We start from the raw sequence: 26,328 nt of genomic DNA, 5'->3' as shown, positions 1-26,328 counted from the left end.
AAAGAAGGAAAAAAAAATATAGGTACAAGATATCTCAGTAAAAGAGCAACAAAGAAACTGAAAGTGAAAACCCCATTGCGAAAAATCGATTAGGCATACAAATAAATAGATAATCGGCGAATATACAACTTAAAGGAGAATGAAACTCTTGGAGCAAGTTAGCTTTTGTGAAAGCAGCCCGGGGGGGCCACTGCCATTCACGAGTGGATACCATGCGCGACCATGGGGTCTCGAAAAGCACCCTAAACACGTAATTTCCATATTCTGAAAATGCACCCCTTAACAAGTATTGGCGTCTAAAACCCTACCCTTAACAAGTATTGGAAATAAAACGATACTCTTGGCAAATATTTCCTGAAATGAACCCCTAAACAAGTACAGGAATGTTTTATTGTTACGGGTCCTTCGGTCTTCGTCTTTAATTTATTTGGTTTAGTACGACCCCACCTTCTACACCTCGCGCAAATCGGACTCTAAACACGAAGTGTTGGGGCAAAAAGGACATCCTTTAGAAAACATTTTAATTTTGTTTTATCATCCCCGAAAATTCGACCCTAAACACGTAATTTTCCTAGCGAAATAGATACCCTTTTTTCATTATTTTTGTGATTTTGACACCCTTATCACGTTACGTACGTAACGTGCCCTATCGTGAAAAAGACATCCTTTTTACGTGTTTTTTTGGTCGCGCATGGTATCCACTCGTCAATGTAAGTGGCCCCCCCGGGGAAAGCAGAAAAATCAAAGAATAAGATCAACAAAAGTTTGAGTAAAATAGGACTAGCAATAGAAAAGTTATGAGCATTTGAATATCGAGATCTCTAATGCTATGGCTCCCATTGGCAATGCGACCAAGATCTATGATGTCACTGATGAACAAATCTCCCCTTTTGGACACTGAAAATATACCCCAAAACATCTCTTTTTGCTCATTCTAATCATATGACAAGCGATTCATCAATGATATAATGTTGTGACACCTCTGTATTTGTCCTCTCATAAAGAGAACACCTCACCTTGTGATAGACTCTATAAAAGTGAGAATATAAGTGAAATAAGTACTAAAGTAATGAGGGAGTTGTACGTGTGTGACATCACAGATCTTGGTCGCATTGCCAATGGGAGGAACTACATGGCATTAGTGATCTCAATATTCAAATGCTCATAACTTTCTTATTATTCATTCAATCTTCCTCAAACTTTCAACAATATGTTTCTTTGATTTTTCTCTTTGATATGGATTCAGCTGGTTTCAAGGGTTTCATTCTCCTTTAATAAAAAATGTCAACCTATTCTGTCAAATTATCGAAATGCGTGACATCCTTTCACATTTCACACTTTCACGCAAATGTGCGCTTGGCATACTATTCCTGGGTATTTTAGCAAGACTTTTAGCTGGGATGCCAAGCGCAAGCATTAACAAATTTTGCCGTCGAATCTTTGGTTTTATTCCAGCGGTACGGAAAAAAAGATCATCAGCGCCTTTGGCCGCGCGCGCCGGCTAGCTATACGCTAAAATTGCGACGTTCTTGCTTCTCGTGTCTAATTTTTGAGTCATATGGATTATGGTAAGTAGATCATTGATCCTATTGGGTCAGATATAGCCTTTAATGAAACTATATTTTTTACTTCACTGGGAAATGCATTACAAAATTCAAAAAACGTACATTGCTCTTTGAATTCATGAGACATCTCCTTGATAAGATTAAGACTAAAATGGCACTGACACTCTTGAAAGTTGAAAGCGGCATTTTCATTATTGCAGTCCCACATATTGGGAATTGTGTTAGGATTTAATATAATAATTGATAGTGACCCGAACCCTCGTCACTCGAGCTTAGATCATAAGACATGAGTAGGCCTAGTTTTCTTTTCAGCTTAATATCTAAAATGTGGGCGCTATAATTGCTAATGCAGTCTCGCACCCGCTGACCACTCATTCAAAATTTCAATGAACAAGGTTATGACTTGTGATATTATAACCTAAACCTAGTCCGACTCCTAGGCTAGACCAAAACTTTCAAAAGCTTCGGTCTCTGTTATAATGTTGGTTGTTCAGCTGAACTCCGTTGGCTTCACTCACCAAATACAGAGACCAAAATTCTAGCACGATCTGTACAGGGGACTCAATGGCCATATGTTTATGGATATAAGTTCGGATAAAACAGGGAGGTGAAGTTGCGCGACAGCCGAGGTAAGTCACTGTTTAAGTGTTTTTGTTCCTTTTTTTAACTTGATAATATTTCCCCGTTTTTTGGCAATTAATGCCAAGAGGGAATATTTGCATTTCGGACGCGTTAATTTAAAAAAGTTTCATTCATTAAAAGACAAAAATTGAAGAGCCCCGACGGGGGGATTTTGCATTGTAACTGTAAGTCACCTAATGGTGGCTGCACGATAGCGAGCCGCTTGTGTACGAGGAGAAATAAAAAAAAAAAAAAAACTCCTCGAAACATACGGCTGCCAGCTGTCTAGATATAACCATGTTCTCAGTTATAATATTAATTATTATATCTCCATGTGTGGCAAAATAAGGGTGGCAATGTTTGGCTTATTTTCTCTTTTTCTTTGAGACAAATGCTTGATTTTTTTACACTGACAGTTTCCATTACACCTATTCGTCATACAACTTGGCCCTTATGTAAATTTGATTCTTTAAATTATTTTTTTCTTAATTAAAAATAGAGATAAAAAATGAAAATTTTCTTGCCATATTACTTTCCACCAATAGAGGGCATACACAAAAATATGCCCAAAAATCAAGTTTTTGAGCGCTCTGGTGAATACAAAAATTATTCCCAAGTTACTAATGAAAAATAAATTGCAACTGTATGGAAATTAGTAATTTTGGTCACAAAAGTGATATTTTAATGATTTTTTAAAGTGTGTGCTCTCACTGCTCTGTAGGGCATTTTCATGGTAACTGACATTACACGGCACAATGTTTTCGCACCTTTCATTGTGTGTATCTCTAAAACAACAAATGATGGGAGTTTGCTTTTGATAGAGTTAATAAAGTGAACCTTGCTGTATACTCTGATACTAAGTTTTCGTATGTACCTGCATTTTTTTACGCATCGGCAAGCAAAAATGTGTCGGTAACTGACATTACGCAAAAGGACATGCAATTTCAGGGTGTTCATTAAAATTGAAATATCTCATGTCCCTGAGTAGATAGAGTAATAATTTGAATATGTAAATATACCTCCGTTACTAGTTTAAGATGTGTCAAAATATTAAACAATTCGTTTTTGTCTCGCCTGCATAGCAGAGCGAGACTATAGGCGCCGCTTTTCCGACGGCGGCGGCGGCGTCAACATCAAATCTTAACCTAAGGTTAAGTTTTTGAAATGATATCATAACTTAGAAAGTATATGGACTTAGTTCATGAAACTTGGACATAAGATTAATCAAGTATTACTGAACATCCTGCCTGAGTTTCAGGTCACATGACGAAGGTCAAAGGTCATTTAGGGTCAATGAACTTAGACCATGTTGGGAGAATTATTTTCAAAATCTTAACCGAAGGTTAAGTTTATGAAATGACATCATAACTTAGTAAGTATATGGACCTAGTTCATGAAACTTGGACATAAGGTTAATCAAGTATTACTGAACATCCTGCTTGAGTTTCAGGTCACATGACGAAGGTCAAAGGTCATGTAGGGTCAATGAACTTTGGTCAAGTCGGGGGTATTTGTTGAATTACTATCATAACTTTGAAAATTTATGGATCTAGTTCATGAAACTTGGACATAAGGTTAATCAAGTATTAGTGAACATCCTGCCTGAGTTTCAGGTCACATGACCATGGTCAATGGTCATTTAAGGTCAATAAACTTTGTCCGTGTTGGGGGTATTCGTAAAATTACCATCCTAACTCTGAAAGTTTATTGATCTAGTTCATAAAACTTGGACATAAGAGTAATCAAGTATCACTGAACATCCTGTACGAGTTTCAGGTCACATGACCATGGTCAAAGGTCATTAAAGGTCAATGAACTTTGGCCGTGTTGGGGGTGTTTGTTGAATTACCATCCTAACTCTGAAAGTTTATGGATCTAGTTCATAAAACTTGGGATATAAGAGTAATCAAGTATCACTGAACATCCCCTGTTAGTTTCAGGTCACAAAACCAAGGTCAAAGGTCAGTTAAGGTCAATAAACTTAGGCCATGTTGGGTTAATTGTTGAATTGCCCTCATAACTTTGAAAGTTTATGGATATTATGAAGTATCACTGAACATCCTGTACGAGTTTCAGGTCACATGACGATGGTCAAAGGTCAGTTAAGGTCAATGAACTTTGGCCAAGTTGGGGGTATTTGTTGAATTACCATCATAACTTTGAAAATTTATGGATTTAGTTCATGAAACTTGGACATTAGGTTAATCAAGTACCACTGAATATCCTGTGCGAGTTTCAGGTCACATGACCATGGTCAATGGTCATTTAAGGTCAATGAACTTTGGCCGTGTTGGGGGTATTTGTTGAATTACCATCCTAACTGTGAAAGTTTATGGATCTAGTTCATAAAACTTGGGATATAAGAGTAATCAAGCATCACTGAACATCCCCTGTGAGTTTCAGGTCACAAAACCAAGTCAAAGGTCAGTTAAGGTCAATAAACTTAGGCCATGTTGGGGTAATTGTTGAAGTGCCATCATAACTTTGAAAGTTTATGGATAGAGTGAATGAAATGTGGACATGGGTGTAGTTGACAGTCTAAAGTCTCCGTTCAAATGTCATTAATGGTCAATGAACGTGGTATTATGTCATTATATGAATGATGTTTTTGTGAATGATTATTTTATAGTAGTTTTCAAAGTTAGCACTGCTGCTATATTAAATTGCGTAATGCAGGCGAGACTGCCAGAGGCGTTCCACTTGTTTATTATCATATACGATTTGGTAACCTGGGCTGTTAATGGACACAACTTTTCAATTCGCCTATATGTAGATCTTATACCTGATATGTGGTCAATTTCTGTTGTTGGTATTGGCTTATTGCTTACAACTCTGTACCGGTATTTGATTTCAGTACTGAAAATATTGATTCCTCTGTTATCTATGATAATTTAAACAGCATCAGTATATTTAGACGCATTGGGTATACAGGTCTCTAGAACCTAGAAATTGTGTAAAAAGTATAGAAATAAAAACCTTATTATCACTAATGGCAGATCGACGGGAGACCATAATTAAAAATTTACTTGTAAAGAGTACTAGTTGATTACTTTATTCATTTCCCCTGAGATCTTAGAAAAATTTGAAGTGCTTGATTTTGGTCCGCTCTTACCTGACATGCACAATTCAGTTCCAGCTACATTTAAACGTTTATACACTGGGAACTTGCGAGATGAGCAAAATCTGAAAGAGGACGGAATTAATAATATGCCATCCAATATTAAAATACAACGACTTAATTTAAAACCTGAGCACAATATATATCTCATCGATAATAGAAATGGAGAAACAGCCCCCCCCCCTCATTGAATGAAATCTTAATTCCTTTATTGAACATATAATTCTGAATGATGAGATAGCCATTAATGAAGCAATGATGTTTATGAATAATCTTTTATTAGAAACAGCCAAAATTATTAATGCTAATCCCCTACTAATAAAAATATCAAGATAAGACAAAACATATTTGATTAAATCTTGGTATAACCACAGCTGCTATAAATTGAGAAAAAATATCGAAATGCTAAAAAAATAGAAAAAAAAATCCTTTACAAAATCGAAGACAGACTATAATAAAACATGAAACCCTTGGAAAAGATATTTGAAAAAAAATAATTAAAAGGCAGAGATTCTTATTGTAACTGTACAAGGTCTAGATCTACGATGGTGATGATGATGATCATTATTATTTATATTCAGATAGATCCTTAGGCTACTATTTGATTGGTTGTTTGATGTTTATCATTCAGCCAATTTTACAATGACGTCATCATCCGTGCAATTTCGGATCCATAAGATTTTGTCCATTGCAAGCTCACGCCAACACCACTGGCAGTACACGTAAAATACGGTGCGCATGTTTTAATATGCGACAATCAACAGACTGCGTTCGCACTGATCCTCAATGCACTTTTGCATTCAAATTTATTAATACCCATGACAAGGATCTATTTTTAGGTGTCATAAAAAACAAATAATGAATGTTATTTTCATCCGTGCAATGGACAGAATACTTCAATTCAGTGAAAGATTAAATGAGTGATCCATTCAACTCGGCTATGCCTTGTTGGATGGATCATTTTATCTTTCACATCATGAAGTATTCAGTCGATTGCACTCATGAACATTCATTATTTGTATATTATTGACCAAATCATGATACTAATAACACATGACATACAGGTAGAATGGAGCAGTGCTACATGGTGGTCAGGGGTGATAAAAGCATAATAAATAGCTGTTGCTCGGAAGCATATCACCCCCCCCCCCCCACACATGTAGCACTGCATACAAATATCAAACTTACAAAACATCCAAATTACAGCAACAAAAAATCCAATTCAGCGTTTAGTGAAATCTTTATAAGAGAATAATGAAGGGCAATTTATGAATAATGAATGATGTTTTAAATTTAACTCGAGAATGATTGAAAAGTAGTAATTACAAAGGTGGTCGACTGGTAATTAATAATTTATACAGACTGGTGAAATAAATGATGGGAGTATTGTCTGTTCTGAGTCTGTGTGTAATTTTCACCTGTACAGGGCAGGGGCCTCATTACTTTCTTATTTCATTTTGGATTTGTATGTTTTTGAATTGCAGTAATGTCTCGCCTCATTGTGTCATGCAGCATTCTGTATAAAGTCACAACAAAGAAAAATACCTCTGATATATATATTATGATACAGTGAGTTTCCTTCTATTATGGTTTCCCTTTCACAGATCAAATGGAGCTTATAAGGTGAAGGGTGAAGGAATCAAATTAAATTTGTTCTGACAGATTACATTTTACCAGAATTCTTCAAACATGGCCACCAAGAAAAGAGTCATTCGAATCATTGAATGGGATGACATGGACAAGCGAAAGTTCTTTGGGTTTGGTGCCATGCTGTCATTTGCTGTTCGGACTTCAGTCTATCCTTCCCATCTCATCAAGACCAGACTTCAAATGCAGCATCAAAACAGCCTCTACAAAGGGACATGGGATGCATTAAAGAAAATCATCAAATATGAAGGGGTCAGAGGATTATACAAGGGTTTTGCTGTGAATCTTGTATCTATAGGTTCAGAGCAAATGTACATTCTTAGCTATGAGATGATGCGAAAGGCTTGTGAGAATATGGACAACACCCCTCGTACTTTCATAGCTGGTGGATTTGCCTCTCTGGTTTCACAGACAATACGGGTGCCTGTTGATGTTCTATCCCAGAAGACTATGATGCTGGGACTAGCAGTTGATGCAAAGACAGTAACCAAACCCGTAAGGTTCAATGATGTTTTTAAACTTGCCCAAGAAACATACCATAATCATGGGTTCTTTGGATTCTACAGAGGATATGTTGCTTCCCTATTGACATTTGTTCCTAACAGTGCTCTTTGGTGGACATTCTATCACAACTACACAGGTAAGCCCTAAAGATCAAATTTGAACCCATCAAAAGATCAGATATAATATTTAGTGGAAATAGGGATGAGGGTACAGACTCTCCATTAAACTCTGAATGCATTTATATAATTTTCTAGTCTTGGACCACCTTAATGATGAGCAGTCTGCAGGTACAAGCCCTGATTTATAACAAGTGGATGTTTATAGAAGCCTAGCACAAATTTCACCTTGTCATGTCTATTTAGGACAATCAACAGTGCACAATCACATTCCACACAGGCAGTCTGGAAATTGAGACCACTCTAATATTTTTTTTGAAAAAAGGTGTCTGCAAACTCGATGCTGATGGCCAAACTATGTTATTTCTGCTGTTCCATGAACCAAGTAAAACCTTGAAATTTAGAGCAATATTGGACATGGTGACTTTAAGCAATAAAGTGCCTGCCGCATTATGAGAAATTTATGGAGTACGTTTATATAAAATATGACCTGTCATCTTGGCAGGCATTCAAGAAAAGAGAAGGACAATAATATGTTGTGCAGAGCCTGCTGGAAGATCAACTGAAGTAACTATCCTTGTAAAATGAGAGTTATATTTTTGTTATTACTCATTTATAATTTTTGTCATTTTTATATTCAGAACTAATTGCCTCCTGCCTGAATACCAGTCTTCAACTCCAAGTGCCTATTCTAGCTATTCAGGCAGTCTCAGGGTCCTGTGCAGGATGCAGTGCAGCATTTATCACAAACCCTATGGATACTGTTCGGACAAGATTACAGGTAAGTTGCTATTGAATTGTGCCGTTCTTGTTATTCAATGTTTCATGCCTAGTGCAGCCATGAATGAATTAAGAAAAAAAACTTGTTTTCTCAAAATTTCCTCAAATCTGGCATGTTTTGCATCATCTAGCACAGTGTATCTTCTCATGCACAGATTCTATATGGCCAAACAACGTGCTGCAGAGAAGCTTTTAACCCTAAAAAGGTTGGATCACCCCCCCCCCCCATTGAGATCTTTGCCGCCGATCATGCGAGCGCCACAATGCATAATGGTAGTGTGCGATGTAATCTACAGGACTGTATTGTTAGGTTTTCCAAAATAATAAGATTTGCATAGAATGCCAACCCTTACCATTAAACCCAATCACTCAGTTAAGTAAAAGGATTAATAGCGGCCATCTATGCAACAGTGGTCTGAAAATCACTGTTGATTTTTACTTAGCCATAACAAATTTTTAGGTTTTTGTCTCACCTGCATAGCAGAGTGAGACTATAGGCGCCGCTTTTCCGACGGCGGCCACGTCAACACCAAATCTTAACCGAAGGTTAAGTTTTTGAAATGACAGCATAATTTGGAAAGTATATGGACCTAGTTCATGAAACTTAGCCATAAGGTTAATCAAGTATTACTGAACATCCTGCCTGAGTTTCAGGTCACATGACCAAGGTCAAAGGTCATTCAGGGTCAATGAACTTAGACCATGTTGGGGGAATCAACATCAAAATCTTAACCTAAGGTTAAGTTTTTGAAATGTCATCATAACTTAGAAAATATATGGACCTAGTTCATGAAACTTGGACATAAGGCTAATCATGTATTACTGAACATCCTGCTTGAGTTTCACATCACATGACCAGGGTCAAAGGTCATCTAGGGTCAATGAACTTTGGCCAAATTGGGGGTATCTGTTGAATTACCATCATAACTTTGAATGTTTATGGATCTGATTCATGAAAGTTGGACATAATAGTAATCAAGTATCACTGAACATCCTGTGCAAGTTTGAGGTCACATGATTAAGGTCAAAGGTCATTTAGGGTCAATGAACTTTTGCCAAATTGGGGGTATCTGTTGAATTACCATCATAACTTTGAAAGTTTATTGGTCTAGTTCATAAAACTTGGACATAAGAGTAATCAAGCAGTCAGACTGCAGGTCCCAAGAAAGTGGCTTCTTTCATCCAAGTGATATTCATGACTTGAGATGTTTTGCATATTTAATGAGCTTGATGCGGACCAAAACACCTCTTTTCATTCGGTCATTGCTGCTCTAATTGTGCATCGAATTTCATGAATTTGGTACCATTGTAAAGAAGAAGAATCATTCTTTTAGGTCATGTGTTTGGATTTATTCAAAGATTTTGTAATATAGGCTAAAATTTTGATCTAAAATATGCTACAAAACAAATATTTTCACCTGACAAAAGCTGCTATTTTCACACTTTGTTTTTGTTTGAGCCCAAATGATTTTTATATCATGATAAAGCTGAATATGTATGCTTTAAAATGATATAGGTTTCAAAATAAGAATTGGTTTAATCAGGTCAAGATCACACTTTTCATTTGCCAAGTACATAAAGCAGCTTGAAAACAAGAATACTGCACTCTGATTGGTCAAAAAGACCACACAATGGCAAATTCCAACGGTTCCAGTGCCTGGGTTCGTGGGAAGATCACACTTCCCATGTGAACCTTATCCAGCCTGTGAACCTTATCCAGCCAATCAGAACTCTGGATTTCATGCAAGTACAAAATTTCAGAAATCTCGTCTTGTACCTTGGTGGGAAAAGTGTGATCTTGACCCGATTAAAAGGTGCCGCATATCAAGAGTGGCATTGTGAGAAAGTACAGAAGTTCAGCTTTATGGTGATATAGATATCATTGAGGCTCAAAATAAAAAGTTTTGCACAATTTGCAAAAGAAAACAGAGGAAGAAAATTCAGTCTTGAGGCACATATTCAGGCCAGAAATTTACTTATTTAACAAAATATTGTATACAAAATAAATGACCAATATGAAAGAGTAACTTTTACTCTATCTGATGGTGCAATAATATTTCATTTAAGTTGAGGTTAAAACAGGTAAATTCTTAGAGAAAGAAAATCTCATGAATCACGAGATTTTGCAAGGAGGAGGATTCAGCCACGAGATGATTTGGATGAATCTGGCCTTTTTGCTCATTAGCATAGGGACCTGCGGTCTGACTGCAAGTATCACTGAACATCCTGTGCGCATTTCAGGTCACATGACCAAGGTCAAAGGTCAATGAACTTTGGCCATAATGGGGGTTTCTGTTGAATTACCATCAGAACTTCGACAGTTTATGGATCTGATTCATGAAACTTGGACATAAGAGTAATCAAGTATCACTTAACATCCTGTGCGAGTTTCAGGTCACATGATAAAGGTCAAAGGTCATGTAAGATCAATGAACTTTGGCCAAGTTGGGGGTATTTGTTGAATTACCATCATATCCCTGTAAGTGTATTGGTCTAGTTCATATAACGTGGAAATAAGAGTCATCAAGTATCACTGAACATCGCATGCGAGTTTCAGGTCACATGACAAAAGTCAAAGGTCATTTAAGGTCATTGAAATTTGGCCATTTTAGAGGTAATTATTAGATTGCTGTCATAACTTTCAAAGTTTATAGATATAGTGTATAAATTGTGGATATAGGGTAATCAAGTATCACTGACAAGTTTTAGGTCACATGATCAAGGTCAAATATCAATGAACGTAGTATTGTATCATATGAATGGTGTTTTTTGTGAATAATTATTTAAAAGTAGTTTTCAAAGTCAGCACTGCTGCTATATTGAATCGCGTGATGCAGGTGAGACCGCCAGAGGCATTCCACTTGTTCAGGTTTTTAGCTTGTCTGATGAATAAAGGTACTCTTGAACATCTGCTACAAGAGCAGACAAGTGGCAAATACATGTACCCTCTATTAATGAAATTCCTTTCCTTACTGGCAGGTCACTGGTCAGAAGTCCATCACTAAGACGTTTCGCCAACTGCTTGCAGATGAAGGCATGGGGGGACTGACCAAAGGATTGACAGCACGCCTCCTGTCTACCATCCCGACCAGTCTCATCATTGTACTAGGCTATGAGACCATCAAGAGATTTAGTTTACGGAAAGAACTCATGGACAGTATCCAATGGTGACATTAGTTTTTGGTTTGTAGTTAGTTACAATATGATTATAGACTCTTACATGTATAATAATGGAATATTTTATGAAATATGTATTTTTTTAAGTCCTATGATTTCATACATGCATGTACTTGTATGTCGTTCTATCAGGCCCCCTGTGTGTGGTTGTACTTTGTAAATTGAGGTTTCTGTTTCTGATTTCTTTACTACCGTAATAAATGCTTGAGTATATAGATGATTGAACACTTCAACATTAAAAACAAAGAATTATGGAGATTAATTATAAGAAAATGTATTGCAACTTGTGTCTGCACCTGAATTTTAACCATATGGCTATGAAGATTTTTTTTTTTCTAGGGGGGTACTGAATAACCAATCTTGTCTTTTAATATGATTCATTTTTTCACCATTATTTTATGAATTTTTTGTTTCACATCTAGTGCATATTTTGAACACAATGATTTTGCAGTTCCAGAGCTGTTCCCTTTGATTTGTGTTAAGATGTTCTGTAGGGAATGTTTCCAAGTACATTTTCCCCCAAACCCTGCATCTCATCATAGGTCTAGAATTTAAATTTTCTTTGGGCAGTGCCCCCTTTCTCTTGTTCACATTAAAGTACAGTGGAAAATTTAAAAAGCTGTACAGAGAAAACCAAAGGCCAATGTAAAGGATACTATTAGTTGTCCTGGATTAATGTCAGCCATAACATCAGCTCTAAGATTGTAGGATTATGTTTTTGAAAAAAGTTGCATATACATGTAAAACAAACTATTTAACAAAATGAAGTATTACATAGGAAATTATATAACAGGTTCAAGGATGTAGCCAACAGTGAGTGCGTGTACAAGTCACATTTTCATGCTTTTACCCTAATAATACTGGGGGGGGGGGGCTGATTCACTCCCTCAACATTTTTCGCAATAATTCCGCCGCACAAATTTCTTGACCATGTCGCTCACTAACTTTTTACTTTCATCATTTGTATATTATAAGTAGAGACATATAAATCAAAATCAGAATTTAGCCCCAAATTTGAATATATGCAGTCATTGGTTTGAATAAAATATATGACAGTATTCATTATTTACAATTACAAAACATGATTGCTGAAAGGTGCATGTACTCATAATACCTCATTATTAACAATGAAGAACACTTGAATGAAAATAAGCACAGAAATTAGAATCAATGTATTTTTAATTTCATGAGAAATTTGCATATGCATCTATATTTGCATGATTAATTATGCATAATTTAAAAATGAGACAGGGTATCATGAATCCGAAGATGATTTATTGTATATTCTGTGTTATGACTAGTGCAATGCATACCAATTTTGTTAAAATTCGGTAGATTGATAGCTGAGATCTTAGGAGGATGGGGGGGGGGGGAATTTGTAGTGGTGGGCTATGTCATTATTCTATTTAGGTGTCAAAATAACCAATTCTTTTTAGGGTTAATTTTTTAGTCTCCTTGCCCCCTCACAGAGAGTCTTGAATTATTGTAAGATGATGCTGATATTGGTTCCAGTAATAAATATGTGCATCTACTGCCTTTTGTCAGTTAAGTCGATGAGAAACATTTATTGCCAGTTGCTATGATATTGTTACATATTTTAAACATAAGTTTTGATTTTATTAAGTAATTCAGTAAACTTGTTTTAAGTTCCTAGTCATTTTATCATACACCTTTACATTTATTTTACAGTGAATATATATCTTTGTATGTATCTTTTTAAAATTATGTCTGTTTATATAAAGCAATGTAATCCTCTTCATTGTGAGAGCGTACAAAAAGAAAATAGCTGTAGAATTTCTACAAATTTTATGTTAACTTTCAAGATATATTTCTTATTCACCACCTCATCCCAACTGTAATGAGAATGCCGCAGTAATGTATGGAATATAATTTATTCCACATAACATTGACATGTCCTATCACAAGAATTAGTAATTCCTCCATTTGAAAAAAAAAATTAATTGTCATACAGCCAGTTGCCTGGTTACCCAACGTTCATTTTGATTTCTCAACAACAACTCTCCTGGTTTGGATTTTTTGTTTAAGTTTAACATACCTTGTCCTTATTAGATGATAATATGGAGTAAAGTAACTTTTTACCTCTTTTTGTGTCAGTGGAATAAAGGCTGAAACACAAAGAGGATCAGACTCCAGTAAGAACATAGATCATACAGTCCATTCATGTACATGTACCATGTGTTTTAGCTCATGCTGGCACAAAGAGCTGTGCATAGTGGAAATGACCTTACCAAGGTTTCGACATTTGACCTGTCCATTATGGCTATAATCATGTGATAAAATAAATATCAATTAACTTGGATACCACTAATTATTTCAGAGTTAAACATATACAAAATATTGACATTGCAAAAATCATATGGATGCAGTCACAATATTGGACATGGACAGTTGCCCATCAACAAAACCTCAGTCTGCAACAAAATAATAATACATCAAAATCTTTCAACAAAAATATTCCTAATAAAAAGTACCAGTACCAGAATCCAGAGATTGCAGCATTTTTGTATTTCATAATGTGTTTGGGTCTCAGGGACTCTGAGTCTGCTGGAAAAAAAATGACTTGATTTGCAAGAGCAAATTATTTCACTAAGTCCATATCTAGGCCTCTTGTAAATTTTTCATGTTTATGATATTACTTTTCTTTAAGAGTCCAATAAAAAATGACCGCTGTAAAAGGGTACATTCTTATAAGACATTTGGAAATGAATGTGCTAAAGACTGCGATAGATCTTATCTTTAAAAGTAAAGAAATATCTTTTTGTTAATCTTAAAAATGCTCCCTCTCTCATGTCTAGCTCATCAGTGTGAACTATGTAAAATATATGTTTTCACATGAAATGGTATTTTATATTTAATGTAGTTTGATTAATTTATTGTGTGGGAAACTTTTGAAATGGAAATGATAGCCGAATACTTTTATGATGTGTTTATGAAGACTGTATTTTTATGTTCACTTCATTTAAACTTCCATGTATAATGCTAGGTTCCTACAGTTGGTCTGTCAAATCTGATCTGACCCAATCCAATTCCTGTTTGTTCATGTTTGGCATGGTAATCAGTAGCAATCAACCTTTCAATAGTATCAATCTACCATCACCAATATCACTGGCGATCCATAGTCAGAGAAGGAATCCAGATTGCTATGAAACAAGTAAGACTTTTCTTATTCATACCATCCAAACACCAAATCATGCATGTAGATATGCAGTGGGATCTAAGTCTCTTACAATCCACTTACACTGCCCGAGAAAGGAATGTGACATGCAACTATTATGTTCCCTATTTGTCTACCAATACCTCTTCACTTTAAAGTTCTAACCAGACGTAATGTCTTTCAGGGATTTCTTCGTTATTGGAATATGTTGGTTTGAATATTTCCAATATCTAAAAGAAACACCACGGGTAGCACAGTTTATTATGGAAACTATCGTTTACCACAGAATCGTTCTTTATTTTGTTTTCTAATGTCTTCTAAAGATTGATTGTGCATTAATGAAACCACAACTTTCACGTTGTGTACATAATGATGCCAATATTATTGAGTCACTGGATACAGAGGGATGTTTCATAAAGCTATTCTAACTCATGAGACTGTAATAGCCTACTGTTCACCAGAAATATGTGATGATTGAATTAAAGTTAATTTAACTTGCGGAACTGCATAATTCATGCGATTATGTAAACCATAAACAATCTCAACACAGAACTGAAATTATGTCTCTTTATAGTTCTACTAATGTATGTGTTATGAATTATCTTCAATTGAACTGACATTCTCCTTAATCCTCATGAATATTTAAAAGTTCATATTCAGTTTTGATTGGAGAAATATTGTAATTTTTATTCGTGAACAGGATTGTGTTTGGTTGTGTGATTTCTGATGGGCTAATCAAGAGCACTGTCTCTGAACAGGTTTCTGAGAAACACTTGTGAGAAACAGGTCATTAAAAAGATGCAATATTATGTATATTTTAAACAAATGTCATGTTGTTTGAAGCATTTAATTTATCACGCAACTTGAAAATTATCTATTAAATGACTATACTTATGGAAATACCAACAAAACTTTGATATTTGATTTGTGTACAGTATTCACAGCTTTCAATATTATGATTTAGTGTTCATTTAAAAAACTAGACTAGGATATTAAGCTGTAAAACGAACAACAGAATGGGTCAGATGTATAAAAAGTATAAATTGCTTTTGCATGGCTTTTGCTTGATTCCGTATGCATACAAATTGGCGAGCAAATGCTTTAGCTAGTAAGTTCAAGCAATCGCTGACTGCTAGCATATCCTTGACGATCGAAATGTCCCGGGGGGGGCACTCGACCAAAAAAGTGGTAGGGGTGTGCCGCGGGCGAGACAAAAAACGGGGGCCTTGGAGCGGGCTTATTGTAAAAAGGAGGGTCCTCGGAACGGAATTCGGAACTACAATTTTGTGAAAACGGGGGTCCTTGGAACGGATCGCCAGCGTGCGAGTACGTGCGTATGTACCCCTATGGAACGGGCATGCGTGCATGATGCATCCAGCGCGGCCTTCGCCGGGTGCGCTAGCGCAGAGACGATGGTCGGACAGCGCTCGGCGGCCGCTTTTCACCAAAATTGCAGCGGATCAATGCGACCGGAACGGCGTAACGAAAAATATGCGAAGCTTTGGAGCGGATTTCTTTTTTTCTTTTTTTTCTCGATAAGAACAAATTGCTATGCCTTGGAGCGGCTTTCTTTGTTTTTTGTCTCAATAAGACAAAAATGCTATGCCTCGGAACGGAAATTTGAGTGTGAAAATGGGGGTCGCCTCCGCGGCACATACCCACTATGCATTATATTTATATACTGAGTGCCCCCCCCCCGGGCGAAATGTTCGCTTTATGCATACGCTTTTTAGCAAAAGCTAAAAAGCGTATGCATAAAGCGAAAATTTTTGCTTGTGCGTTCCCATGGTGTACAATAGCCTACATGTACATGTTTTCTTCCTTCAAATGCCAAATATATATATTTATCAAAAAGAAACAAGCTAGTTTGACACCACGTCTAAGGAAAAGGTGTTGAAAGTAGCGCTAATTTGCTCTGCCACTGTGCCACACCTTTGCGTTCGAGTGAATCGAGTCTGACCTTTTCTGTCAGTCGTGTTCGCACTGTCCAGCGCGACGTCTACCGATAGCGATTGCTTTCTGGTGGCAAGAAATGGTCTCACTCAAGCACTAGCAAGGGATTATCAGGGGTGTGAGAGTTCAGATTTTTATCTGATTTCAGATTTTTTGTTTGTTTTGATTTTCAGCTTAATTTCAGCTTATTTTTGGCCTTCCTCTGTACAAAAAGTATGGGAGCTCTTTCTATTTCAGACTTTTTCAATACTCTTCAGCTTTTTTCAGATCTTTTTATTAGTGACCACTCACACCCCTGGATTATGCATATGAAATAAAGCAATTGCTGAAGCATGATCTTTTGCTTGGCTATAGAGCTATTGCTTGAATCAATCGCTTGCCAGCAATTGCTACTTTTTATGCACCTGACCCACTGAATGCGTCAATGGATGGATGGATGAATGAATGGATTCTGGGATGGATAACTTGGGGAAGAATAAATATGTATGGTACAGTCAATGACAACAGTAATGGTTATTGTGAACCTAGAGCTCTAGATTTGCAATCTGAAATTCCTAATTCATTCTTAAAACTAATGATATCGATTACGTAGTTTGGGTCACAATAAGGAAATCGAGAATTTAACTTGAATATAAAGATCACGGATAAAGATGTGCTTCATTTCATTTATTTTAAAAATGAAAATAATGTCAAGACCTATGAAGAGGATACATATATCACCGATCAAATAAGGCGAGCGTGAAGACACCTTGTTCTATACCTTTAACCCTTATTAAACTGGGGGTAAATTTGACCCCCCCTCGGCAAATTACGCCGCCGCGCAAAATTTGTTGACCTTTACTTTCAAGTCTTGTGCATCTCTTGAGACCAAATTTGCGACGCCCGGGTATGCGGTTCCGAAATGATTACGCAATATTTTGTAAGCGCATGTCGGTCCCAAAATTGCTCAAAAACGTGACAAAGTCAATGCAAATTATGTTTTTCAACCAAAAATCATAAATGTATGATTATTTTTATACTTTTGTTGGTTTGGATGGATTTATTCTGTTTTTTTTTATCGCAAAAGTGTCCCCGACAATGTTCATCGGAAAAAAAACCAAAGGTTTGAAAAAACAAGGAAATACATAAGAATTAAAAAAACAATAAGATACATAAGAAATTAATTATTTTTCGGCATTTTTTTTTGTAGATTTTTGTTAGAAATGTAAAAATCTACATGTTCACCAAAAATTAGCATTCTACTAGCTTTATACATTGAGTTAAACGCAAAAACATATACAACAAACAAAATTAGGGCATATTTCATACGCTCATTTGCATAATTAATGAATAAACATGAGCAATTAATTTTTTGACAATTTTACGTAACAGTCTTGTAGTTTACATCTGGCTCTATACGCGTGTGCAAATTATCGCGGCGATCGCGCGATCATGGCCGAGATCTGAGGGGGGGGGGGGTGTCAAATTGACCCCCAGTATATGTTGGTCTGAAATAGCCCAGTTTACACTGCGACCAAGGGATTTTCGATCCAGTGACCTGAAATGGGGACATTTCAGGCACTGTTTGGATTCATGAGCAGGATATTTTGTTGCTATACTGACCTGAAAACGGCACATTTTGGTAGTCGTGAAAAAAAGAAAAATATCTCATAAAAATTAATGCGATGGCGAAGCGTGCGCTGAAAATGTTGATACATTGATTTCGTCTCCTTCTTCTTTCCGCCGCAAATAGGGGCCATAAAATGTCTCTTTTACCTTTACTCCTCCTTTTTTTCCTCTCCGACCTCCTCTCTGTGTGTCTCTTTGGCCTTAATTTATTTCCTTTCTCTCTTCCCCTTTTCCTTCTCTTTTTCTTCTTCCCTTTTTAATCCTCTCACTTTTCATTTTATTTCCTTCTCTTTCTCTCCTTTTTTCTTTGTTTCCCTCTCCCTTCTCTTTCTCTCCTTTTCTCTTTGTTTCCCTCTCCCTTTTCCTACTCATTCTCTCCCTTGTTTTCTTCCCTTTTCCCACTCTCACTTTTCCCTTTTTTTTGTTTCAAAAGGGGGTCAAGGGTCAGATGTGCCCCCTGGATCCGCCACTGGCTGCGACATGCGCTTCTCCTCGTAAATCATTTTTTTATTTTATCTATTGAATTGATAGATATGAATACAATTAATTGAATAAAATAAAATTACAATCATTTTTATTAGCGAACTTTATTATTCATTTGTTTTCATATTTTTATATGCATTATAATCATGATGCATATTGAATCATAGGTTGAATTATTTGAATTTCTATAAAAATTCCATGCTTCCCTCACAGCATTCTAATATATTTCGAAGTGCCCTGGGCATTATGACCACTGAGAACTAAGCAGTCTTCATCATTTTATTGTAAAACAACAGGTTGCATTTGCTATTCCAGTGTATACAAACAAATAAAAATGAACGGTTTGTGAACAGAAACGCAAAGCAATATAAATTCTATAATATAAATATTAATATCTCATTTCGTAAATGGGTGTAGGGGCAGAGGGCTGCCTCGGCCAAAGCAAATGTTTCTTTTGTATAGTATAATAATATTATACTTAAATTTAAGTGATGATTGCAGTTAGCAATAAATCATTGTAAGTCATTATGCATGCACCTCATGGGTTGAATACATAAAACTCGACAAAATTCAAAATCATTTTGATCATGCATTCACATAATTCATCATTCATACAAAATAAAACGTATTTATACATATTAGCAGTCTTTATAAACATAATTCAATCATGATACCAATGTATGTATTGGAAAGGGCTAATTTCAATTTCATTTAAAACTGCACTATTACAGCATTCTAATGATCTGATATCCCAAGTGTATAACCAGCATTTATCATTAAAAAAACAAAACAGTGGGTTACCATTTCAGTAAGTACTAGATGAAAATCAAGAGTATTGGGGACAGAAAGTCATGTGAATTAATAAACATTGCAAAGTTAATGGCTCTACCAATATATAAAAAAATAGTATAAGAGCAAAGTAGCCCCTGATCAAGCGGATTCGTAAATAAAGAGTAGAGTGCTGGCTAGTCCACTGCCTGGTTCCAAGTCTGTAGTCTCTAGATTTGTTATGTAATCTATTGCCTCCTGCTTTGTTGTTTCGTTAACTTTAGCCATGATAGACTGGCAGAAAGATCCAAAGCGTGTGGTTACAGGGTCGAGTGTGTACCAATCACTGTCTACCATACCTCCACCGGGTGCAGACGAGGGGTCTATGGAGTGACTGCAGACGTCATACACGCTCTCCGCCCATTCCTGTGTGCGAACATTTTGAAGAAAAAAAAGTTAATTACTGAAAGTGTACCCCTTTCAGCACAGTTCTGATGATACATTTTTTTCTCCCGCACCCTACCGAATTTGGAACTCTGAGATCATAAAGAAAAAATATATAGAGAAACAACGTCTCATATAATCATGATAATGGTAATTAGATTAACAAAGTGTTTGTTTAAAGTTATGGAGGCGGCACGTGCAAGTTACAATTTTTTTATATAAGCCTTCGTCTTTTCCGATAGATAAATCAAATCAAATTAGATTAGATTGAATCAAGAATAGAATAATAAAAAGGGAAATGAAGAAGGAGGTGTATACCCGTGTGAGTGTAAAAAAAACCTGACACCTCACAAATCCCCCATTTAAGAAAAAACATGTCATGAACGCATAATCATTTTATATGGCTGGAAAGAGTATCTTCTCCCAAATAGTTTGATACCAAATTTATGACATCAATGTTGTTGTTCATAGTTATCTTGACATGTATTTTAAACTGCAGGGCGCCTTTGTAAAGCAGTTTTAAGAACTGAACAGGCCTACCCTGCAGTATAAAATAAATAAAACAAAATAAATAAATAAATAAATAAATGTTAACGCTTGGACGATCAGGGGGTATTCTTTGCAGGGATGTAAATTTTGGGTTGCGCCAAAATAAGAAATGACTGCAATAAATGAATCCATATGCCAATGATGTCATAATCCTACTGGAGTTAGTAAACATATTTGCAATTCCCTTTTCAATTAAAATAACTTGATAATTGATACTAAAAAGTACAATCATAATGTAACTTACTGAAAAGTGTTTTGGAATGGATTTTTATCATGTTAATGCAAATCTTGTAGGATTATGACATCATTGCCGTCTTAATTCATTCATCATTGCAGTGATGTAGTCATACCTTACATTGGCGCAAATCAAAATTTGCATTACTGCAAATAATACCTCCTGATCATCCAAGCGTTAAAACATACCACATAAATATGATATAAAATTATTTGGAAGAACATACCCTTTCAGGCCATATATAATGATTATGTGTTCATGACATATTTTTTCCCTTAAATTGGGATTTGTGAGGTGTCATTTTTTTTTACTCGCACAGTATAATCTCAGTATAGGATAAAATACTCAAAGAAGAGCAAAAAGACATGATGAGACGAAGAAGTACATTTCGGCGGGAGTATTAAGACGCCAAAATGAAATTATGAAGAGAAGTGCTCATTGAATACGAGATCACCCTACCTGATCCATGTAGAGATAGGAGATAGAGATGATTGGAATGATCTGTATACCGACTATACAGGCATGGCGTTGAGGGAACTGATCAGGTTCACAGGGCCAGTTTAATGTGTAGTAGAAGATGCCATCTTCCTGGAGCTGTCCAATGACTCCCCAGCGCTGGATGAGAGATGGAAAGAGATGTCTGTTGTTCTCTCTCACTTGCCAATATGTCCTGATGGAAAAAGAGTTAAAAGTTGCTGAATCATCTGACGTTCGGATGCAGTCCGGACCATACATATTGGCGTATTGCGTAAGTTTTTAAAGATACCCAAGTGTAATTTAGTTGATAATTCGCTCAAAATGATCTTATTTGTGTTATACTTTGAATGTGAGAATAAATTCTTGGCGGATTTCATTTTGCTTTAAGCGGATCCATTTTATTCGATTCAATTTTGGTTTATGAAATATAAAACATAATTAATGCTGTAGTCCGAGTATTAATGGAGTTGTTGGTCATAACTATCACCTCAAATGCGAATGAAAACGCAATATTTCTATACTAAACTCACTCAATGCTGATCGACCAGCGATGTTCAATAATAATTATGAGGAGTAGGCCTATACACAATTATGGAGGTTAAAGACAGCTATTGTCCTGACAATGAGCAATATCAAGTTCATACAATTATGAAGAACATATTACATGACTATTCTCAAACTCTAGCTATATGAAAACATTTGTATTACTTTGCTGCACGAATCTCAGTGGCTGTTGTGATCTGTCCAATTGCCTGTAGATTGGCATCGTTCATTGCCAAACCAAGAGCTGCAAGGGCATGGTAACAGTTGATTGCCTGACGAGGGGAATAAAGTTGAAATGGTGAAGAACTATTGCTTAAACATAAGCTATTATAATAGAAGTAATTTGATTCAACTAGCATGACTGTTTATGCTGAGTTTACGTCTTGCAGTATACATGGTATATCAATATATTTGTAAATATATAGGCTTATACGCTGTAAAATGCATTCTTCCTGAGATCGACAGTAGTATATCGGCAAAATGATATAATAATAATAACAAAGAACATGAATAAATTGACAATGATGAATGTTTACCTCTGCTATGGCCTCCTGTTGACGAGTGCCTCCGCCGATCCCAGTCGCCCAGGATGATCCGGTATACCAGTCCTTCTGACGAACCGTAGGGAAGTAGGGATCATCTTTACTAGGACTTCCCACGTCCCGAGCCATTGCCATAATGCGGTTGTAATTATCTGTGTAAATAGAAAATACATTTTCTTTTTGGAAGGTATATCCACTTAAGGTACGCCCAACTTAAGATCAATAATTGATTCTTCTTCTGTCCTCGGACATGTATCATCCAAAGGAAGGCTGACTTTTTTCCGTCACACTTTGTTCATCAACCATTCCGACAGTGGGGGAGGGGTATGTAAAATTGATCTGTGTACTTTATCTGCGTAAGTCGCACTCGTGGACTAAAGTGAAGAGTAACATCATACCACAAAAAAGGAAGACCGCTTTGTATTTAAAATTTTTAAATAGGATAGTCCCCTATTGAAGTATTTCCTTTTATTTTCCATTGAAGAGGGAGCCAAAGTTAAGTGAATTCTGTTTGATCTACAGAATATTGTCCTTCAACGAGAAAGAGAACCAAGGACCTTTGTAAATTCAGGTGGGAGACTTCCAGATTCATGGGTATACACCCCTACCCGCCCCGTACATGACCCCTTGACCCACTCCGCATTTCGAGTTAGTATTCTAATATCTTGGCTACCGTCTTCTGAAGCTCATCTTCAAAGGCTTTGGTTATTATTACCATGATTACTACATAAACTATAAATGTTCATGTTGTATTTTTACATTTTATAAATATTACATACTGGTATTTTGCTTTATCTGAGATGTTTACAAATACAAAAAATAAACAAAAAGTTTACTTCTCCGAACAAAGTTACTGTTGATTAAATGTTGATAACAATGAATGTGTCACTTCATAATGAACGATGAGCATCTGCATCAATCTTACAAGAGCATAAATTTTGATAGAAGAAGAAACACGAACCTTCCTTGAAAGCCCACACTGGATAGTATTTGGCGTAATAGGCAATGGCATAGAGCCAATAGCCAAAGTGGTAATGATGGTCAGCATAGCTAATGAACCCATAGTTTGTCCAAGGGAAAAGCTCTTCATTTGGTCCTGCTCCACGCATCCACAAGCCTCCCCATACAGTGTCGTATCTGAGGCATGGGAAAGTAGGTTCAGAAATCATGGTATTAGCAATATCGTAAAAATATCAGTGGAGAAAAGGTTTGGACTAGGAATAGGCATATATTGATCAATATATATGTTTTTTATCGCGTCTTGAATTCTTCCCAAATTGGCTTTCTGATTGGATCAATATTAAGGTTTTTATCAAAGATGTGCTCTTTCTCACCGCTCTCCTAATTTATCTGTACAGAAATGTCTGCCAATATTGTGTAAAGGTCTTTCAGTGAAATATAATATTACTAGTACCTCATTAAATCGCTTATGTTAACATGATTTAAAAACATCTTAAACTAGAATTGTATTACCGGATAACATTATCTTCTGCAATTCCACCTACGATGCCGAGCCAGAGGTCTAGACAACGTCGAAGAGACTGATCAAGTTCGATGTAGTCTTCGGTGCCGAAAGCTCGAGAGATACTGGCCAAACGAGCAACCATTCCTATGCTTTTTCCTGCCTCATAGCTATGGATGGATGCAGTGGTACAATCTAATTCTAAGGTTTGCTGGGCAGTGTCCTTCTCAATAGCCTGAAGAACATTCTGAACAAGTAAATCACAATAAACCCTGCATGTGTAACATTCAAATATTTATTTGAATTTATTTATTTATTTTATTTCAACGGTTGCCTGTTGTAGCATTGTTACTTTATGTTACGTCAGCAAAACGCAGCGACGAGTTCAAACGGCAGGCAGAAATGGAAAATATCCTCATTTAATTCCGAAAGCTTCGGCCATTCATTCTTTCTTCAGATTATGTTGTTGTACTAAATCGTATAAAAGGTAGGTATCATGTAAAATATATCGATTAATACAGCTGTGTCAATTTTGGATTAAATTTGTGGGTAAATTATACCAAAAAAACCACTGATAAACCCTGTTTTTCACTATGTCTATAACTGCTGTCTGATATCGATGACTTTAAAGGCCAAGTCCACCCCAGAAAAAAAATGATTTTAGAAAAAGAGAAAAATAAAAAAAGCATAACATTGACAAATTCATCAAAATCGGATGTAAAATAAGAATGATATGACATTTGAAAGTTTCGCTTATTTTTCACAAAACAGTTATGTGCACAACTCAGTGATATGCAATTGAGAGTCGCTGCATGTCCCTCACTATTTCTTTCGTTTTTTTTTATTGTTTGACTAAATAATACAATATTTCAATTTTACAGATTTGACAATAAGGACCCTCTTTTTAGAACCACGAAATGTTACAACAATGATAATTCCACATGTTCCGAGAGGAATAACGAGGAGAAATATTTCATATTTCATGTAATGAAATACAAAATAATTAGTGAGTGGATGATATAATCAGCCCCCTAATTTGCATACCGGCCAGGATGTTAATACAACTATTTCGTGAAATCAAGAACAACTTTAGAATGTCATAACTGTGTTATAACATAAAAGTTCACACAGGTAACAGAATTTTGCAGGTCACAACCGAATCGTAACCATTGGATTCGCCTCCACAGCAGTCAGTTTTCACCTAGTCTACAATTGTAGACCCACATCTGCAGTGTGTGTATCACAGCTGATTCAAGGAGTCTGCATAGCAGACTAGGTCTACTAGAGCCTGCAGATCTGTTGGTTGTAAAGTGATACAAGTAGGGGGGGTGAAAACTAGTCTGCTATGCAGACTCTGAAATGGCTCGCTTCGCTCGCCCTTTCAGGCTGGTTTGCTTCAAAAACCAGCTGCAGATCCCACTTCACGAGCCATTCAGAGTCTGCACAGCAGACTAGTTTTCACCCCCCCCCTACTTGTATCACTTTACAACCAACAGTCATGCTTTTTAAGCGTCTGTATATCAGGGACTGTTTCATGAAGTTTCTTATAAGGTCAATTCTTCTGAGCCAATCAAACGGAAGGATTTTAGTAATTTACGACAGTTGTTAGTGAAAATAATTTGACGACTCGTTACATGAAATTCCCCCTCCCTCTTCATACAGTAGGATCTTACAATAAGAACAATATTAGCTCTCTCATATTGTTTTAGATATATTTTATATGAGGTGCTCAGGAAGATCTTGATGTAGTTGATATGGATTGAATTTGGGAGATAGCGTAGATATCAAAACTGAAACCTAAGAAATTGGAAAAACAGAAAGACTGATGCTGACAAAGGGAACCTATTTGCGGAGTTCCCTAAGCCATGGACCTACTACAAAAAAGTTTCCAAGTATCAATTCCCACTGCTACGCAGACGACACACAACTAAATTCATCCATCTTCACAATGTATCACACGAGATAACTCATCAGCCCCACAATCATGGTACAAATTTTTCCTCGACATTAGGAATTCAACAACTTTGATGTCAAACTAAAATTAAAAACCTATTTATTCCAGTAGTATGTAGAGCATCTGGGGAGCTCTTGCAACGCAATATAATATATAGAAATATTTTTTGCGCTATATAAATACATATTATTAATATCATTATTAACAATAATACAGATAGATCTAACAATGATAGGGACACATAAATCTAGGTGTTTCATCCCCTATTGAGTAGGGACAGTTTATGGAAAATGTTTTCTGAGATGTCTAGTAGAGAAATAGAATCATTTGTGTTACAGTACCTGCAGTTTGTCTGGTTGACCCTTGATTCGTTCGACAGCGTCCATGTTTGGTTCCATGGAGGCAGGAGGAAGGTCCTCTTCCATCACCCAGTTGTCTCCTACGTATCCCTTATACCCAAATGGAGTCTCTACAAGATTGTCACCTAGCAACGGCTCCTTTTAAAACATGAAACAATGAGCATAGCATCAAAATCAAATACAAACGAAATTTGGCGGGATCGGAACTTTAAGGTTATCGAAATAAACAGTATTCTAGTAATGTACTG

The 26,328-nt window shown here is 36.2% G+C and overlaps 2 protein-coding genes across 4 annotated transcripts in view; one reads left to right on the top strand and one right to left on the bottom strand.

The window, feature by feature from the left end:
- Positions 1-1,233: 1,233 nt before the first annotated feature.
- On the top strand, positions 1,234-15,614 carry LOC129257089 (solute carrier family 25 member 44-like). Of its 3 annotated transcripts, XM_064097257.1 has the most exons (5): positions 1,449-1,568; positions 2,093-2,194; positions 6,909-7,591; positions 8,213-8,352; positions 11,331-15,614. In XM_064097257.1, exons 3-5 carry the CDS (start codon positions 6,994-6,996, stop codon positions 11,520-11,522), a joined length of 930 nt encoding a protein of 309 aa, XP_063953327.1. In that variant the 5' UTR covers positions 1,449-1,568; positions 2,093-2,194; positions 6,909-6,993; the 3' UTR covers positions 11,523-15,614. The 3 variants fall into 3 exon arrangements, with proteins under 3 accessions (XP_063953326.1, XP_063953329.1, XP_063953327.1); XM_064097256.1 differs by lacking the exon at positions 2,093-2,194 and having other exon boundaries at positions 1,234-1,568; XM_064097259.1 differs by lacking the exon at positions 2,093-2,194 and having other exon boundaries at positions 1,277-1,568; positions 6,967-7,591.
- A 3,218-nt stretch (positions 15,615-18,832) lies between these two features.
- LOC129255525 (uncharacterized) overlaps positions 18,833-26,328 on the bottom strand; it is a 31,695-nt gene continuing 24,199 nt past the window's right edge. Inside the window, exons 11-17 of the mRNA XM_054893875.2 lie at positions 26,063-26,218; positions 23,779-24,014; positions 23,267-23,442; positions 22,300-22,457; positions 21,929-22,035; positions 21,203-21,413; positions 18,833-19,941 (exon numbers count right to left, since the gene is read on the bottom strand). Coding sequence (XP_054749850.2) covers positions 19,678-19,941; positions 21,203-21,413; positions 21,929-22,035; positions 22,300-22,457; positions 23,267-23,442; positions 23,779-24,014; positions 26,063-26,218 — 1,308 coding nt within the window. The 3' untranslated portion in view covers positions 18,833-19,677. The remainder of the gene's footprint in view (positions 19,942-21,202; positions 21,414-21,928; positions 22,036-22,299; positions 22,458-23,266; positions 23,443-23,778; positions 24,015-26,062; positions 26,219-26,328) is intronic.

Source organism: Lytechinus pictus, chromosome 3 (assembly GCF_037042905.1).
Source record: "Lytechinus pictus isolate F3 Inbred chromosome 3, Lp3.0, whole genome shotgun sequence".
Taxonomy (NCBI): domain Eukaryota; kingdom Metazoa; phylum Echinodermata; class Echinoidea; order Temnopleuroida; family Toxopneustidae; genus Lytechinus; species Lytechinus pictus.
The sequence above is the reverse complement of the archived record's forward strand: the minus strand, read 5'-3'. Positions and strand labels throughout refer to the sequence as shown.

Coding starts and splice junctions, on each gene's coding strand:
- LOC129257089 (XM_064097259.1), top strand. Junction 7,592..8,212: donor ATTCTATCACAACTACACAG/GTAAGCCCTAAA, acceptor TTTTATATTCAG/AACTAATTGCCTCCTGCCTG. Junction 8,353..11,330: donor CTGTTCGGACAAGATTACAG/GTAAGTTGCTAT, acceptor CCTTACTGGCAG/GTCACTGGTCAGAAGTCCAT.